Source organism: Neofelis nebulosa, chromosome X, assembly GCF_028018385.1.
Source record: "Neofelis nebulosa isolate mNeoNeb1 chromosome X, mNeoNeb1.pri, whole genome shotgun sequence".
NCBI classification, from domain to species: Eukaryota; Metazoa; Chordata; class Mammalia; order Carnivora; family Felidae; genus Neofelis; species Neofelis nebulosa.
Genome location: NC_080800.1, coordinates 77,988,778 through 78,004,527, shown reverse-complemented (window position 1 = coordinate 78,004,527; position 15,750 = coordinate 77,988,778). Strand labels below are relative to the sequence as shown.

At 36.6% G+C, this 15,750-nt stretch overlaps 1 protein-coding gene across 3 annotated transcripts in view; it reads right to left on the bottom strand.

The window, feature by feature from the left end:
- DIAPH2 (diaphanous related formin 2) overlaps nucleotides 1–15,750 on the bottom strand; it is a 988,177-nt gene that overhangs the window by 176,799 nt on the left and 795,628 nt on the right. For all 3 annotated transcript variants that reach the window (XM_058714641.1, XM_058714642.1, XM_058714643.1), the window contains one exon: nucleotides 5,415–5,510. In XM_058714641.1, coding sequence (XP_058570624.1) covers nucleotides 5,415–5,510 — 96 coding nt within the window. The remainder of the gene's footprint in view (nucleotides 1–5,414; nucleotides 5,511–15,750) is intronic.

Here is a 15,750-nt window from a genome sequence, read left to right as displayed (position 1 = left end):
TGTGAGGTAGACAGCCCCAGGAAAATGTGGGATTTGGGTTTTGTTTTGTTATAAAGGTATTTTCCCTAATACCCAGAGTTTGGTTTCTTTTTCCTTCTGTGTTTTTCTTTTTTAATCAGTTCCTTGTCCCCTATCTGTTGTCAAACGGTAAGTTTTACCTTCTCATTTATATTGTTATCTTGCTTATCTATAAAACTATAACCCTGTGTCCCGTTTCTTTTTCCTTTTTTTCAAATTTCATTTTCTCGGTTGCCCTGTGAAGTTCTGAAACCTAATTACATTTATTCTGTTTCTTGGCTTCATTTCTTCATAATGCTTCTCTTATATGTTTTTTTTTAAATGTCTAGAAGTATATACCAAAATCTAGTAATAGCCAAAATAGCTGTTAAATATCTATTGCTAATAAGACTGTTTATATTTACTTCTAGTGGGCAAAGAATGAATAAGTCAAGTTGGTTGAGAGAAGACAAGCCATTGCTGAGTGTCTACAGGTATTCAGTAATGAAACAGATGTGGCACTGTGTATTTGTATTTTAAGTGTGTTTTTCACTCCTGCAATGTTTTTCTCCGTGTATTTTTTTTCCAAAGCTTACCTTTGATGTTATAATGACAAATTCAGGAATACTTATGGGTAATTCTTTCCAAAGTGGATTGTAACTATGGAAATTATCATCTGGAGTGCTAACAAAGGCTATAACAAAGATGGTCCAGAAAGGTTCAGCAAAATTCATAAGGGATAGATACATACTAGGTTATTGAGGAAAAGTGAGATGTTCCTTTCACCCACCAAACTCCTAGACATCACAGTCTATATTCCAGGGATGCAAACCTGAGAGGCAAAGGAGTGGGGGTGGGGAAACTTACTCTAACTCCTGCACTGTACAAGCACTTGGTTCCTATCTCATTATAGCACATATAAAATCACATTGCAATTTTATCACACAGCTACACACATGTTTTCCCAAAGGTATCTGAGCTCCTTGAGGCAAGTGTCCTGATTGGTGGTACACCCTCAGTACTTAACCAATACATGACACTGAGGAATCATTCGATACAATTGTTCATTTGTCAAATGAATACTATTAATCCCTGTAGTCTCACTATCTAGTCACTGCTTAGTTCCTGCATTCTGGTTCCCAGTTCTATACAAATATTGAAAATACGCTCTTAAAAAGTTGATAGAAAGGTCCCAAATGGCAAATCATTGGTCTTTATCTTTTTTATTCCACCATAGCATATGTCATTGGTGAAAATGCCCACCTTTTCTGCTTTCTCAATACTTCCCTTTTCCTTTGCTCCTAGAACAATGTTTTGATTCTCCTCCCACTTGCCCAAATACTATTTCTCTCTCTTCTTTGCTAGTTCTACTTTTAGCACCCAACTGAGGGCATTTTCAAAGTTCTGTTTTTGGATCCTTTTCTCTTAATAGTCACTCTAACAATCCCTTCCATTTCTGTACTATAACCAGAAATCTCACAAACTCAATAATCTTGTGATGAAATCTATACCTATATTTCCAAGAAACTTCTGGACATCTTGACCTCAATGCTCTGCTGTCACTTTCAGTTTCATGTTCCTAAAACTTACTTTATCTTCCATCACCACTCCTTTTCCTGATCTTAACAGTTTTCTTTCATAACTTAACTGTCCTTCCAGCTATTCAAACTCAAAACCCTAGGATTATCCTTGACATGTAGCTACTCCTCGTCCCCTAAATTATCTCTTTTGATTAAGAGTATGACAGTAGAATCATAATTCATCACTCACATTTCTATAGATTAAATGTCCTAATATATTGCTTTGATCATGTTCCTACACTGCTTAAAAACCTTCAGTATATCCCCATTGCAGAAAGAATTATATGCTAACACCTCAGACTCTTATTCAAGTACTCTATGTTGTGGCACCAACCTACTTTTCCAGAATTATCTCCATACTTCTATACTTTATACAATCTACTTTCTTACTAGGTGTACTATTTGCTATGCTCCCAAAGTGTTTTGCACTTGCTTATTTCTGTATTTTTCTTTTTTTAAATGTTTATTTTTGAGAGAGAGAGAGAGAGAGAGAGAGAGAGAGAGAGAGAGAGAGAGGAAGGATGAGCAGGGGAGGGACAGAGAGAGAGAGGGACACACAGAATCAGAAGCAGGCTTCAGGCTCAGAGCTGTCAGCCCAGAACCTGCTGTGGGGTTCGAACTCATGAACCATGAGATTATGACCTGAGCTGAAGTCAGACACTCAATTGACTGAGCCACCCAGGCACCTCTCTGTATTTTTCTTAATGACATTTCATTTGCCCACTATCCCTACCTCTAATTACGACTAATGAAATCCATACTCATCCTTGAAAACCTTTTCTTCCAGAATTCGTTTTCTGATATATCCAATAAAGTATATTTTGCTCATCTGAACTCACAAAGTATATTAATACCTCTTGAGTAATCCTTATTATTTTCTTCCTTATTCTATAATTTTTCTGTACTTTCCATATTACCCACAAGACACAAGGGTCTTATAACTAAGGAAATCTTAATTATTTTTGCATTTTCCTCCATATCTAGCATATGCCTTTCACAGAAGAGATGTACAATAAATTAATGAATACTTAGGGGCTCATTTACTAACCTCTGAGTTTGGTATTAGCAAAATTTATAATCTGGGTTGATATTCAGATGGTTTGTTCTACTACACCCATAGTGGCTACTTATTGCCTGTGTACATTCTAACTGGTTGGAGCCTGTGCTATACTCATTATCAATATTTTTTTCATTAGCATCCCTTTATAATAGTCTCCTTTGAAATATATCTTTTGGGGCCCTTACCTGAAACAACATTCTTAGTATTTGGGCTAGATACAGTATTTGGGAGCTCTGAGTTGCCTAATTTGGTAGCTCCTGGGGAGGGGACATAGGCTCAGTGTGAAAGATTTATAATTTAGGCAACTAATCATGCCATTTATTAATATTTTGATTTTCTAGTGAAGAATATAAGCCATCACCTCATTTTGTTGAAATGCTGAATCGAAAACACTGCAATTAGAAGCACAATTGTAGATCTCTGTATTTTACATACCATAATTTCCATCTGTAAGTTATAATAATGGAGATGGTAAGCAGAGCAGTACATCTTTGCTGTCTGTGGCTGACTCTGATTTCAGATTTTTTGGCTATTTCCTCTTATTTTACTTTACTTGATAAAAATAGTCTTCTTTATAATTTGATTTTTCTGATTTTATCTCATCATGTTGAAATGGAGATTAGAAAGGAGCAAGGATGTTGGTGTTGACCAGGGAAAGTATAACAATATAAAGTGAATGGGGCATTGAAAAGGAACCAAATAAGGTACCCAAGAAAGTGACAACAAAAGGAGGTCAGCATGAAAATATGATCTAATTAGGAAGTCAGAAACAAAGAGGGAATCTGGGGAAATCCCCAGTTCTGTTGATTTTAGAAAGAGGCAAGCAGGCAGGAAAATTTTTGGCAGACTTGTCAACTCTGTGCCATCCTCCCCATCTCCTTTGTTTGAACTTTGATGCTCAAGATGTTTTACCAATCACTGCCACTGTCTGATTCTAGTTTCTTTTTACTGCTGTACATTTGCATTGGCTGTAGTTACTTGAAATGACTGCCAGGACTAGATGCGCTGATATTTTTCACCCTGTGTGTTCATGGAGGCATTCTAGCTACAAACCAAAGGAGGCCCCAATTTAGATTACTTGGAATGAGTACTGTAAAATTATGCAGTTTGTGAATCTACTGTTGGTATTTCACAGTTGATGACACTGTATCCCTTGAGTACCAAACTCACAGAAATCCCATGGAATGATCTCTCTCTTTCTCAGTACAATCTCTCTAGAGTCAGTATGAGATGTGAGACTAATCAGACAGGGGCCTTAGCAAATATATTTTAAAAATAAACAGCCTAGAAATATAATGCAGCTCTCTTATGGCACAGAATAACATGCTTATACTTATCAGCTGCTTAGCAGAGAATTGAATCAATAAAAAAAGTTATTTCAGTTTGCTTTTTTACTATTAATGCTTTGAGAGTTCAAGAAAGAACAGGGAAGGTTTCTATTTTCCTTAAGAGGTAGAAGGGGTCTCTGATAGCATGATAGGACTTTCTCATTTTACAGATAAAGACTGAGGATAGATGGAGTGGCTGCTTCATAGTTACAGATTAGTAGTGTTCCTAGTATTCTGCTTTGCAGCATTACCTTAAAAATTAATATGAATATACAAATAGAGATTTTACTTTTCTTTCCTCCAGTCTTTCACTCTTTTTGTAGGCCATCTCCAATGTCTTTATATCCATCAAAATTCACCCAAATGCAAAAAAGATGAACATAACTTATATTCTTGTCTTCCTCCATAAATTTCATCATTAGCACAAGCTTTCCTGACAGCTCTGTACTGGGCTCCACTTCCTTTTACTGGTTTGTTGGAGTATCGTGGTTTGAAAGAACTACCACTTTCCATTCTGAAGACATATTTTCCAGTCCAAATACAAAATATTTTTTGAATTTCAGGCTATTCAAGTCAAATCTTATTACTCTAAATTAAGTAGAATTTACATATTTACTATTAATTTTCCTTTTTCCATTTACTTCTCCATATAGCTCCATAGCCCATGAAGAGGACTTTTAAAATTAAAACACCTAATTTCTTCTTCTTCCAAAAAAGATATAAATTAAAAATATAGAAATTTCCTTAAAGGAGGTGGATAGCTCAGCTTGGATTATTCTGAAAGGAACTATTACTTCCTCAGCCATAGGGTATGCACAGAGAAAACAGACAACTTTCTAGTACTATTTGAGTGAGGAAGGCTATTTGGCTTGTTTTTTTGTTTTTCTTCCCCTGAGATCAATTTTCATAATCTGGTTTTATTACTAATTAAAAATACATGAAAAAGGAGTTCAGATGCTTTCAGACTTTTGAGGATCTTAGATTATCTGTTCTTCTCCTCTCTTTATTAACATGGAGAATGGAGAATGGATTGTACTACAGAGCCAAAATAACCTCTAGAAAGAAGCATTGTTTCAGTTTCCCTAACCTGTGAATAGGCAATGTGACATCCCTAGGGCCAATTACTTTTAGTAATTTAATTTCATTTATGGTTTTAAGCCACATTCCACCCAAACCACATGCACATAAAATAACAATTAAAATATTTAATATGAAACACAGCTGAGTCCTTGTTTCTGAAAATTCTTGCAAAGTCTTTAGTTATTTGAAGACACTTTTACCAAGTTGAAACTTGTGATCACATAGACATAGAAGACTGTTGAGACTTTTTCACACATGAACTGAGATCAACTGTTAAAAAATATTCATAGGGAAGTTTTTTCAGAGGGTGGTATTTGGCTAAGAACATTCACATTTTATAATATCATGTAGGCTAGAATTGATTTTTACCTTGATTCCTTGGAATTCGCTTTCTGCGGTCTCGGAATGCTGCACCTGATTGTAGGGCTTCTAGAAGATTATCCATTACTCCAGTCTCATCACCCTCTGGAGGGGAAAGGAGAAATCAGAATTAATCTTGGGGCAATTAAAGTTAAACCACAGGAAAATAAAGGGAAAAACTCCTGTCAGATTTACATAATATCCTTAAATTAAAGACATATATCTGTTTAAGCATAATGGATCCTGTCAGTTTCTGGCACCATAGACTACTTTGCTTATTATGCACCATTAAGCAAAATTCATGCCAATCCCACTGTTCTTTCAACTTAAGGACCTTGTCTTGTGTATTATTGATGACACACTCAGTATGCAAATAAACAGTAGCTGATCAGCTACTGCTGCCTTCCTGTTAAGATTCTTTTAAGACATTTCTAAGCAAGAAACCATGGACCTGGCTTAATGTAATCAATGTGCAGGGCGTGACTTGATGAAGCGGAGCTACACAAGGTTAAATACTGATTGTATTAATACTTTCAGCATTCAACCGTCATCTGCTATTATCTCAAAAGACACTATTTTCAAAACACATTTGCATTCAATTTCTACCTAATCCATATCCTTTACCCATTTCAAAATGCTGACATTGTACAAAGAAAAGGTGACCAAATCATTTGAAAGCCTGCAGTTTATATTTGAGAGACGTTAGCCAGAGTCTCATCATCCCTTTTAGAATGCTATTGTGTTTCTAATTTTTTCTTATGGGAAAAAACTGTTATGATTCCATGAGCTGGGTATTCAAAAGATGTACATGGGAATTCCTAATGGAAATGCACTTAAAACATTTTACCCTACTCTTATCTTTGACAATTCTGGCTGTCAAAACCCCTTTTAAGATTTATGAGAGCATTTGCCTCAAGGTGTTTATTGCCAGGAACTCTTCTACACTGTGGACAATCCACAGTGAGCTGAGGTCCATCTTCCCATTGGGCCTAGCTGATGATAAAAAGGATCCTAACTAACTGGTTAATTTGAGTGGTAGCTAAATGGGTGGGTCTGTCATAGAGGACATTTGTAGGCAGAAGGGTTAAGAGAAGAAGGCAGGAGTGAGGGGAAAAAAAAACTGTTGCTGATGCTATTCTAAAGTTAAATGTAAATCCTACTTTGTTTAAAGAATGACTATAGGGTGTCAGATCACAGAAAAAAAATCTCTTATAGGGCAAGAACAAGCTAAAACCTTTTTTGATTATGCCCTTTATTTGACTTGAGATTTCTTCGATGTTACATCAATCATGTCTTCTTTTAAAGTGAATTCACTAGGACATAATATTAAATAAAAAACAAAGGGAAACATGGAGGTTCTTGGGTCTAATATTTGGTAAAAACAGAAAAAATAAAAGGAAAATAGAACCCCAATGATTAAGCATGGGAAGGGGATTATGCACATTTAGGAATATTAAAGCTGCAGACACATCCAAACTGTCACCTGCTCTCTATAACAGAAAGAAAAGAGGAGCTGAAAGTAGTTTGGCATGGCTAGAATGTACCTGGGAGAATTACATTTTATGCAGTAAGCACTTTACATTTGTTGTATCTTTTAAATTTTTTAAAATGTTTTTGTTTATTTTTGAAGTAGATTGAGAGAGAGAGAGAGAGAGAGAGCGAGCACATGAGCGGAGGAGGAGAGAGAGAGAGAGACACAGAATTTGAAACAGACTCCAGGTTCTAAGTGGTCAGCACAGAGCTGACGCGGGGCTCCAACTCACGAGCTGTGAGATCATGACCTGAGCCAAAGTTGGACGCCTAACAGACTGAGCCACCCAGGCGCCCCTACATTTGTTGTATCTTTTAATCCAACTACACATTGAAATAGGTTTTATTTCTGTTTTTCAGCTGGGGATACTGAAACATAGAGTTAAAGCATATTGTTCCAGATCACACAGCTGGCATGTGGAGAGGCCTATGTATGAACCCAAGTCAGTCTGACACCAAGACCAGCCCTCTTTGTATGCAGTTAGCAGAAGACAAAATGGAGTAGGCATATGGTGACCAGATGGTAAAAGATCATAATTCTATGATATGGGTTTGAGTACTATCCTGTAAGTCAACACTCTCCCATAGAGATATATAATGCAGGCCAAAAATGTGAGCTGCATAATTTTAAACTTTCTAGTAGCCATATTTAAAACATTAAAAACAGATGAAATTAATTTTGATATGTTAAATAAATGTTTAACTCAATATATATAAAATCATTTGTTTTTTACATTCTTTTTATCAGATTAAGTCTCAGAAATTGAGTGTGTTTTTATTTTGGCACATTTAACTTCAGATTAGCTACATTTCAAGTGCTTATTATTTTTATGTGGCTAGTGGCTGCTCTATTGGGAAGCATAAGCAATAGGAAGTGACTTGATCAGACTTACATATTAGAAAGACTTATCACACAGTACTGTGGAAGATGACTTAGAGGTTGGCATTAATAGAAGGAAGGGAAATGGTTAGGAGTATAGTATAAATGGACTGAGCTAAAGTGATAGGAGAGTGAATGGAGAGGGTGGATACTTTGAAGGTATTAATATAGTTAATAAGACCTGGCTGAGAGATAAACAGGTTTGAGAAAATATGATTATTTTTTGAAGAATATTTAGGTAGAGATATCCAGTAAGCAGTTGAAAATATGAGGCTGAAACCTGGGAGTGAAGTCTGGGCTGAAGCTAAAGATTTGAATACCTTTGGAAGATGCATGAGATCACCCTGAGATACTATATGAAAAGAGAAGAGAGCATACGATGCAATTCCTGAGAACCCCAATTTTTATAAAGTAGTCAGGAGAAGTAGAATTTCAGAGAAGACAAAAACGGAATTTCTAGAGATATAGAAGTACAACCAGAAGAGAACCATAGTATAACTGAATTTCATGTATTCTTATAAAAATAGTCATTATAAATACTATGTAGAAAAATAAATACATGTATAAAAGTGAAAAAAGCAGACTACAAAACAGTATTTATATGTGAATTTACATAAATAATGTGCAAACATTAAAAAATATATAACAATGATAAGGAGGCCATTTCATTAGAATTCTTCAATGTGATTATATTGTATATATACTAAAAAGATGGAACAAATATGATATAGAGAGGAATTAAAAATAAATCCCTTTACTTAATTAATGGTTGCCATCTGACAACACCTGTCAAAATATTATGCTAGATTACCATTTCTAAGCTTTTCTTTTTTTTTTTTCATTATTGTTTCTCTCCTCCCCCTGAGGAGCCTTTTTAGATATTTTTTTCCTCATCCCTCCAACATTTAAATATAATACAACAGATGTACAGCATATCTGTTTATATAGTGTAACCCTTTGGGGGCCCACAAACAATTGTAATATCTAAGCTTTTTCTCTGCCCACCAATATCGCCAAGAACCAATATTTACCCACTTGGAGGTGATATACTATCTCTGCTGAGAAGGCATGTGCTAAGTGGTTCTTAAAAAAAAAAAAAAAGAAAGAAAGAAAAGAAAAGAAAAAAAAAGAAAAGAAAGGAAAGGAAAGGAAAAGAAAAGAAAAGAAAAGAAAAGAAAAGAAAAGAAAAGAAAAGAAAAGAAAAGAAAAAAAGAAGGCCAGGTCTCTGTAAATATCATTGATATATTAAAAGAAATAAATGTAGGTTTCAGTCTACTATTACTTTTTCATTTGCTCCATAACTTTTCATAGAGTTGAGAGATTTTCCTGAAATACCTAACCTGAAGGAATGAAGGGTTTATAAATATATCATAGAACCGATTTACATTTCAGTTACTCTTCCTAAAACAAAATGGAAGCTAACATGATCATCTGAAAGACATTATCCTTCATTTTAAATGAATTTCAGTGAAATTTGGTATGTGATTGAGTTGTGTGAAGTTGATAATTCACTTAGAATTTCCAAGTTCATAGAACCATTAATTCTTACTTAGATGTGATTTGTAATGAGTAGCTGTTTTTATTTTCTATTTCTTGGTCTATGAGGTCAAACTCAGGAAAAAAAGTGTCTTTTTTTTCCATTGGAATGGAAAATAGTTTTATTGAATTGCATAGAAAACTGTGTTTTCTTACATCTTTCAATACTTATTTACTGAGTGAACGAATATCAAGGAAAAAATTGGTAATGCTTTTTGGCCACTAAAATGGTAATATATGGGCATGTCTGGAAGTAACAATTCAGAGGCAAGTTTCTGACATTTGATCCTGAAATTAGATCACAGACAGTATTAAGGAGCTAGCTAGGCAGGTTACATGCAGTCCAGTGGGGCTCTATGTGAGCTACATATCTTTGGGTAAAATGAAAGGCATGCACTGTACCTTCTATTTCATGTTTCCAACAGTGTTGGTCATGCAGTGGATACAGAATGCCTGCTGACCTCAAATTTTCATCATCAACATTTACCTGTGTTGTGTTGACTTAATTTCCCCAAGAAGAGTTTGGAGATGCCATAGATTAATATTAGCCCTAGATAAACTAAGTTATCTCTGGTACACCTTTGTGCAAGACTATTCCCCAGTGGCTAGCACAAACTTATTTAGAGGCAATTCTCTGTGGGCTTCTCACATTTATGTGCATTTTATGAGCACAAGCATCGATGACCTTTCTTCTGGACTATCTTTTTATAGTGCACAGCCTTGAAAGATATAATGTCTCTCTTCAGAGCAGAGGGTAGGTCTGTTTGTTTTGAGGACAGATTATATTTCCCTCTAGGGTAAATGTCAGGCAGTTTGCTTTCATTTTATTATAAAGGATTTGGGTTCCCTAAAACCAGGTTCCTCAGAAGTAATATAAACCCATTGTGTGCATAGCATCCACCTGAGCTCACCTTGGCATCACCATGGGGGAGTTGGAAGGCAAGAGAAAGCAATATGAACATGAAGCTCACACTGCTGGCTGTACCATGAATGACAGAATTCTTTGTCTCTGACCCAGGAGCCTAGTTTCTTATGTAAGCATTCCTGAAACTATGGCAGCCTGACTTGTTAGCATACAAGTAGGGTAAAATCTCTGCCCCTTCAAAGTTTTTCAAAGTGCTCTGAGGGGCACCTGGGTGACTCAGTCAGTTATGCAGGTTAAGCATCATACTTTGGATAAGGTCATGATCTCCTGGTTAATGAGTCCAAGCCCCATGTCAGGCTCTGTGCCGACAGCTCTGAGTCCGGAGCCTGCTTGGGATTCTGTGTACCCCTCTCTTTCTGTCCCTCTCCCACTCACACTCTGTCTCTCTGTCTCTGTCTCTCAAAAATAAATAAACATTAAAAAAAGAAAATGCTCTGAAATCTCCTTTCTTTTTATCAAACATTTTAAATTACGATATCCCTTATTTTTCTAAGAACCTAACACTTAGTGCCTTGGACATTCCCATTGCCTAAGACCCAACTCCAGTTCATTACTCCTCAAAAATGACTAAACTAAAGCCAACACTATAAAAATTATTTCCTAAGATCCTAACATCATGGGCATATGGCTTTAATTCACTATTATAGCCTCCTTGAATTCTCAATTGTATACTTAAGGCTTTCTGGAAAAGCTGAGCTGCTCAAAAGTTGGAGAAGTTATCAAAAACAAATCAGTATAAAATGACCCAAAAGAAACAAAAGACTTCTTACTGAGGGTAGGACCCTGCCATGTGAGCCAATACTTACAGAGACTATATAATTTAAAAACTTTTTTTAATGTTTTTATTTTTATTTTTGAGAAAGAATGAGAGAGAGTGAGCGAGCATGAGTAGGGGAGGGGCAGAGAGAGGGAGACACAGAATCCAAAGCAGGCTCCAGGCTCTGAGCTGTCACCACAGAGCCTGACACGGGGCTTGAACCCACAAGCTGTGAGATCATGACCTGAGCTGAAGTCGGATGCTCAACCGACTGAGCCACCCAGGCACCCCAAGACTATATAATTTTTTTAAATAAAACTATGGTCTCTGTGGGCCTAGAAGAGTTGGGGAAGACTCATGGAAGAATGAGGGCTTAAGTTAAGCCTCTGAAAACATTACATTAAAAAAAGGTTGAAGAATGACTGGTTTGAAGACACTAAAATCTAGATGTATTAACTCCTAGCACACACACATGTGCTCACTTGCTTGCTCTGTGTGTGTGTGTGTGTAAGTTTATAAATATTGTGATGCAGGGGCGCCTGGGTGGCGCAGTCGGTTAAGCGTCCGACTTCAGCCAGGTCACGATCTCGCGGTCCGTGAGTTCGAGCCCCGCGTCAGGCTCTGGGCTGATGGCTCGGAGCCTGGAGCCTGTTTCCGATTCTGTGTCTCCCTCTCTCTCTCTGCCCCTCCCCCGTTCATGCTCTGTCTCTCTCTCTCCCAAAAATAAATAAAAAACGTTGAAAAAAAAATTAAAAAAAGAAAACCTCTATTGATGCCTCTGGTAAAATATCTCACATTCAATATTTTAAATAATTAATATTTCAAAGAAACCTTTGAAATACTGTGTGTGTCTTATCAGAATCAATCATTTACTAAGGGCATGGAACACTTGTGAAGGGAAAACTATGCAAAAACAAATTTGGAAGAAGAGTAAACTTAAGTCAATTCAAAACCATCCACCAAAGGAAATCTAAGTACTTTCTGAAAAGACAAAAGAAGGCCGGTTTTGGAAGTAGGACTATTAGTAATGTCTGTCATTTATTGAGAGGTTTCCATATGTCAGGCCTGTTTTAAGGGATTTAAGTTGGATCTCCACAACAACTTATTTTCAGGTAAAGAAACTGAGGTATGTTTGTAAGTAACTCATTCAAGGTTACATAGGTGGGAGGTAAGAGAACCAGCATTAGAACCTAAATATGTTTGAGAGAAGGTGTGGGCAAACTATAGTCCTAGTGGTCAAATCCAGTGTACCACCTGTTTTTGAACAACCCACATGCTAAGAATGGTTTTCACCATTTTAATTGGATTTTTTAAAAAGAATATTTGTACTACATGAAAATTTCATAAAATTCAAATTTTAGTCCTTAACCTTTATTGGATGATTGCCATGATCATTCATTATGTACTGTCTATGGCTGCTTTTATGCTACAACAGCAGAGTTGAATAGTTGAGACAGAGACATTTTGGCCTGTGAGGTCTAAAATACTTACTACCTGGCTCTTTACAGAAAAGGTTGGCTCTAGAGTACACATAGTCAATATCAACATCATGCTGGTATAGATACCTGTGGAGCTCACAATTTGCCTCTGAGATGCTGAAGGACCTTGGCAACCTCTATATTAGTAACAAAAGTTCATCAGGGATAGAAGGTAGGAAGGAACACAGTCAATGTCAGCCTTCTTGAAATTGAGATGTCTCTACTTAGAGGCCAAAGCCAAGAATGAGACAGGATAATGAAACAATTAATACCTACATTTCTATGTGGCATTACATTTAAGAGTCCTTAAAGTCTAGTTGCAAAACAATAGTTACAAAAAAAGTAGTTTTTTTCCAAAGGTCAGTGGAAGACCTGCTTTCCTAGTGTTGATTTCCTGTATAAAAACCAATCTCTGCCTCACATGGAGTAATTAGGCTTCTTTACAGAAGACCCAGCTCTTTATCTATGGACTTTAACTAGAGTGTCATATCAGAATACAATACTGTATAATAAGCCTAACCATTTTATAAGAAATACAAACACAAGACTAGTGATGAAGAGAGGGAAATAAATAGTTTTAGCTTGCAGAACACCATCATGAGGTCAAATGTATACTTGTATTTTCTTTAGTGCCTAGCACAGGTGCAAGGTAAGTGTGGAATGAAAGTGACTTTTCAAGAATGGCTCTCATGAGAGCCCAGTCAGGCAGTTATACCAAATGTTACACACCATGGCAATAATGGCAGCCCACCACCAAGTATAAAAGTTTTGTAAATGAAGGAGCAGGCACTCTTAATTGTTGATGCTGGGAGTATAGGAAACAAGTGGACAATTACTCAGTTGCTATGCAACGCTCAAATTGTGGTGTTCTTCCTGTGCTTACTAGATTCTTATAGAGGGTCAACTCTCCAGCCAGAAAGGCAGTAACAACCTCACTCCACTTTTTGCAGAGGAACTTAACTGTTGCTTATCAATTTTTAAAGCACAAAGGAGTCTCACCTTGTATATTTGTGTATGTTTCTTTGGCCACGTGTTTTTGAGTGCCTGGAGAGTGCACATTGTTGCAAATTAATTTCTTCTTATTACAACTACCCTTTTCAAGTTGAGTAGCATATTATAACATTTTTTAACATGGTGATACATTTTTTGAGAGAGAGAGAGTGCATGTGAACAAGTAGGGCGAAAGGAGTAGAAGGAGAGCATCTTAAGCAGGCTCCATGCTTGGCACAGAGGTGGGGCTCTATCTCATCTAAGATCAAGACCTGATTCAAAATCAAGAGTTGGATGCTTAACTGACTGAACCACTTAGGAGCCCCTAACATGGTGATATTTCACACTTCAGCTTTTTTTAAAAAGGCATGTATAAACAAACTGCTTTACTGAAAAGTCTCAATTCAGTAAAAGTATACATATTAAATTGTTTTTTGTTTTTTCTACCACTGTTCCAAGACATGCCATGTCAAATATCCCTTTCATGTCTCTTAATAACATTTGGCAAGATTCCATAATTTTCTGGTTTCAGTTTAAATATCAATTTACATTTGCTGCAAGGGGTTTCATTCCCCCATTGCTGGTTAGTCTTCTAGACCCAAGTACCTGAAGGGGAGAACGGGTGGTATAATCAGTTCCCCCCAATCACTCCCTACCATACCTTACTCTCATGGAGTAATTAGATCCACTAATGGGGTGGAGCAAGGAGGCAGAAAAAGGAAAAGAAGGAACTTCTGTTATTTAACTGGCTACTGGTATAATCCTCTTGATGAACATGTTAAATGGCTTATAAGAAACAAAGGTGAGGGGTTAGTGTAAAAATGTACGCATAAGTAAAAAGCAATAGGAAACAGCCTTCAGCACCTCATCAAGAACTGAAACACCAGTCAAGATACGATCATAGCTCTAACCCTCTAGCTACAACAATAGCCCTAGTCATCTGATGTTATTACTCTATTACCTTCATGTCCATTCATTCATACTTACCATGTGCACCTACTCTTATTATTTTTTATTTTCTTTTTTGCCATTTTTGAACTAATTCTCTTTCTTTGTGTCTTTGAGTGCAAATTCCCCAAGAAAATCAAATTGATTCAACCAGTACAGAGTAGACTTTTGGGAGAAGTGTTTATGACAGGCTATCTCTTATGAAATAGACCAGCCTATAGATGGTTGTCCTTGGGTAAAAAATAAATCTCTAGCCCAATTTGAAAGCAGAGGAGGATCATATAGCACAAAACATAGTCAGTAATGCTTAAGAGGCTGCCTATTGCTGCTTGTCTCATAAAAGGAGCTGAAGGTATATACTTCTGATATGCATTATCATAACTCAATAGTGTAATTTACATTGATGTTTCAAAATGGGAGAGGGAAGGATTTACCTTTAAGCCTTGATCTAAATCCATCAATAATTTCTAAAGAGGAGTTCAATAATCTGCTCTAGGAGAGAGTCAGTCTGACTCTGAGCATGGCTGGGTACTTTCTCAGTCAACTAGAATAGCTTGTCCACCCTGTAATCTCACTGCTGTCTCCTGATGGAACTGAAACAAGTTGCTGAAAGATAATGATGTAGAAAGTAGACCACAGTGCCGCTGGACAGTGGCCTTTCTTCTTTGGACGGTGAGAAGTGATCGGTTTCAAGGCTTTTAGTTGCTTTCTACGATGTAGATGCCTTAATTCGAATCCCTATTATTAATTCGTATTCCCATTACAGGTGCAAATTATCAGCTACTCCAGAATAATATTATTTACGAAATTTCCCATCACCTGAGACAACATGTCTAAGACTGATTTAATCACCCACAGATTTCCCCACCCAACCACACTCCTAATGACTTATCATCCCAATTTTCTCATTTCTTATTATTCCCCAGGCTTGGAACCTTCATCTCCAAATTCAGTGACTAAGCTGTGCCACTTCTTCACAGGCTATATCTCATAGAATCAGAATCAGAGTTTCTTCTCCCAGTCTAACATTCATCCCTTAACCTGGACTACTGATACATGAATCAACTTGGTGAATTCTCTGTTTCTATTTTCTCCTATTACTAAACTAGAACTCTAATCACACTATCTTCTTTTCCAAGATTCAATGTCCATCCGATCCAATCCAAACTCTAATGGCCTTATTATTTCCAGATTTTTTCTTTGGCTCCTCCAACCACACAGCCAGGCTACATCTGTTTATAATTCTGTACTTATCCTGAATGTTCACACCTGTATGTCTTCACTCATCTACCCAATTTAAG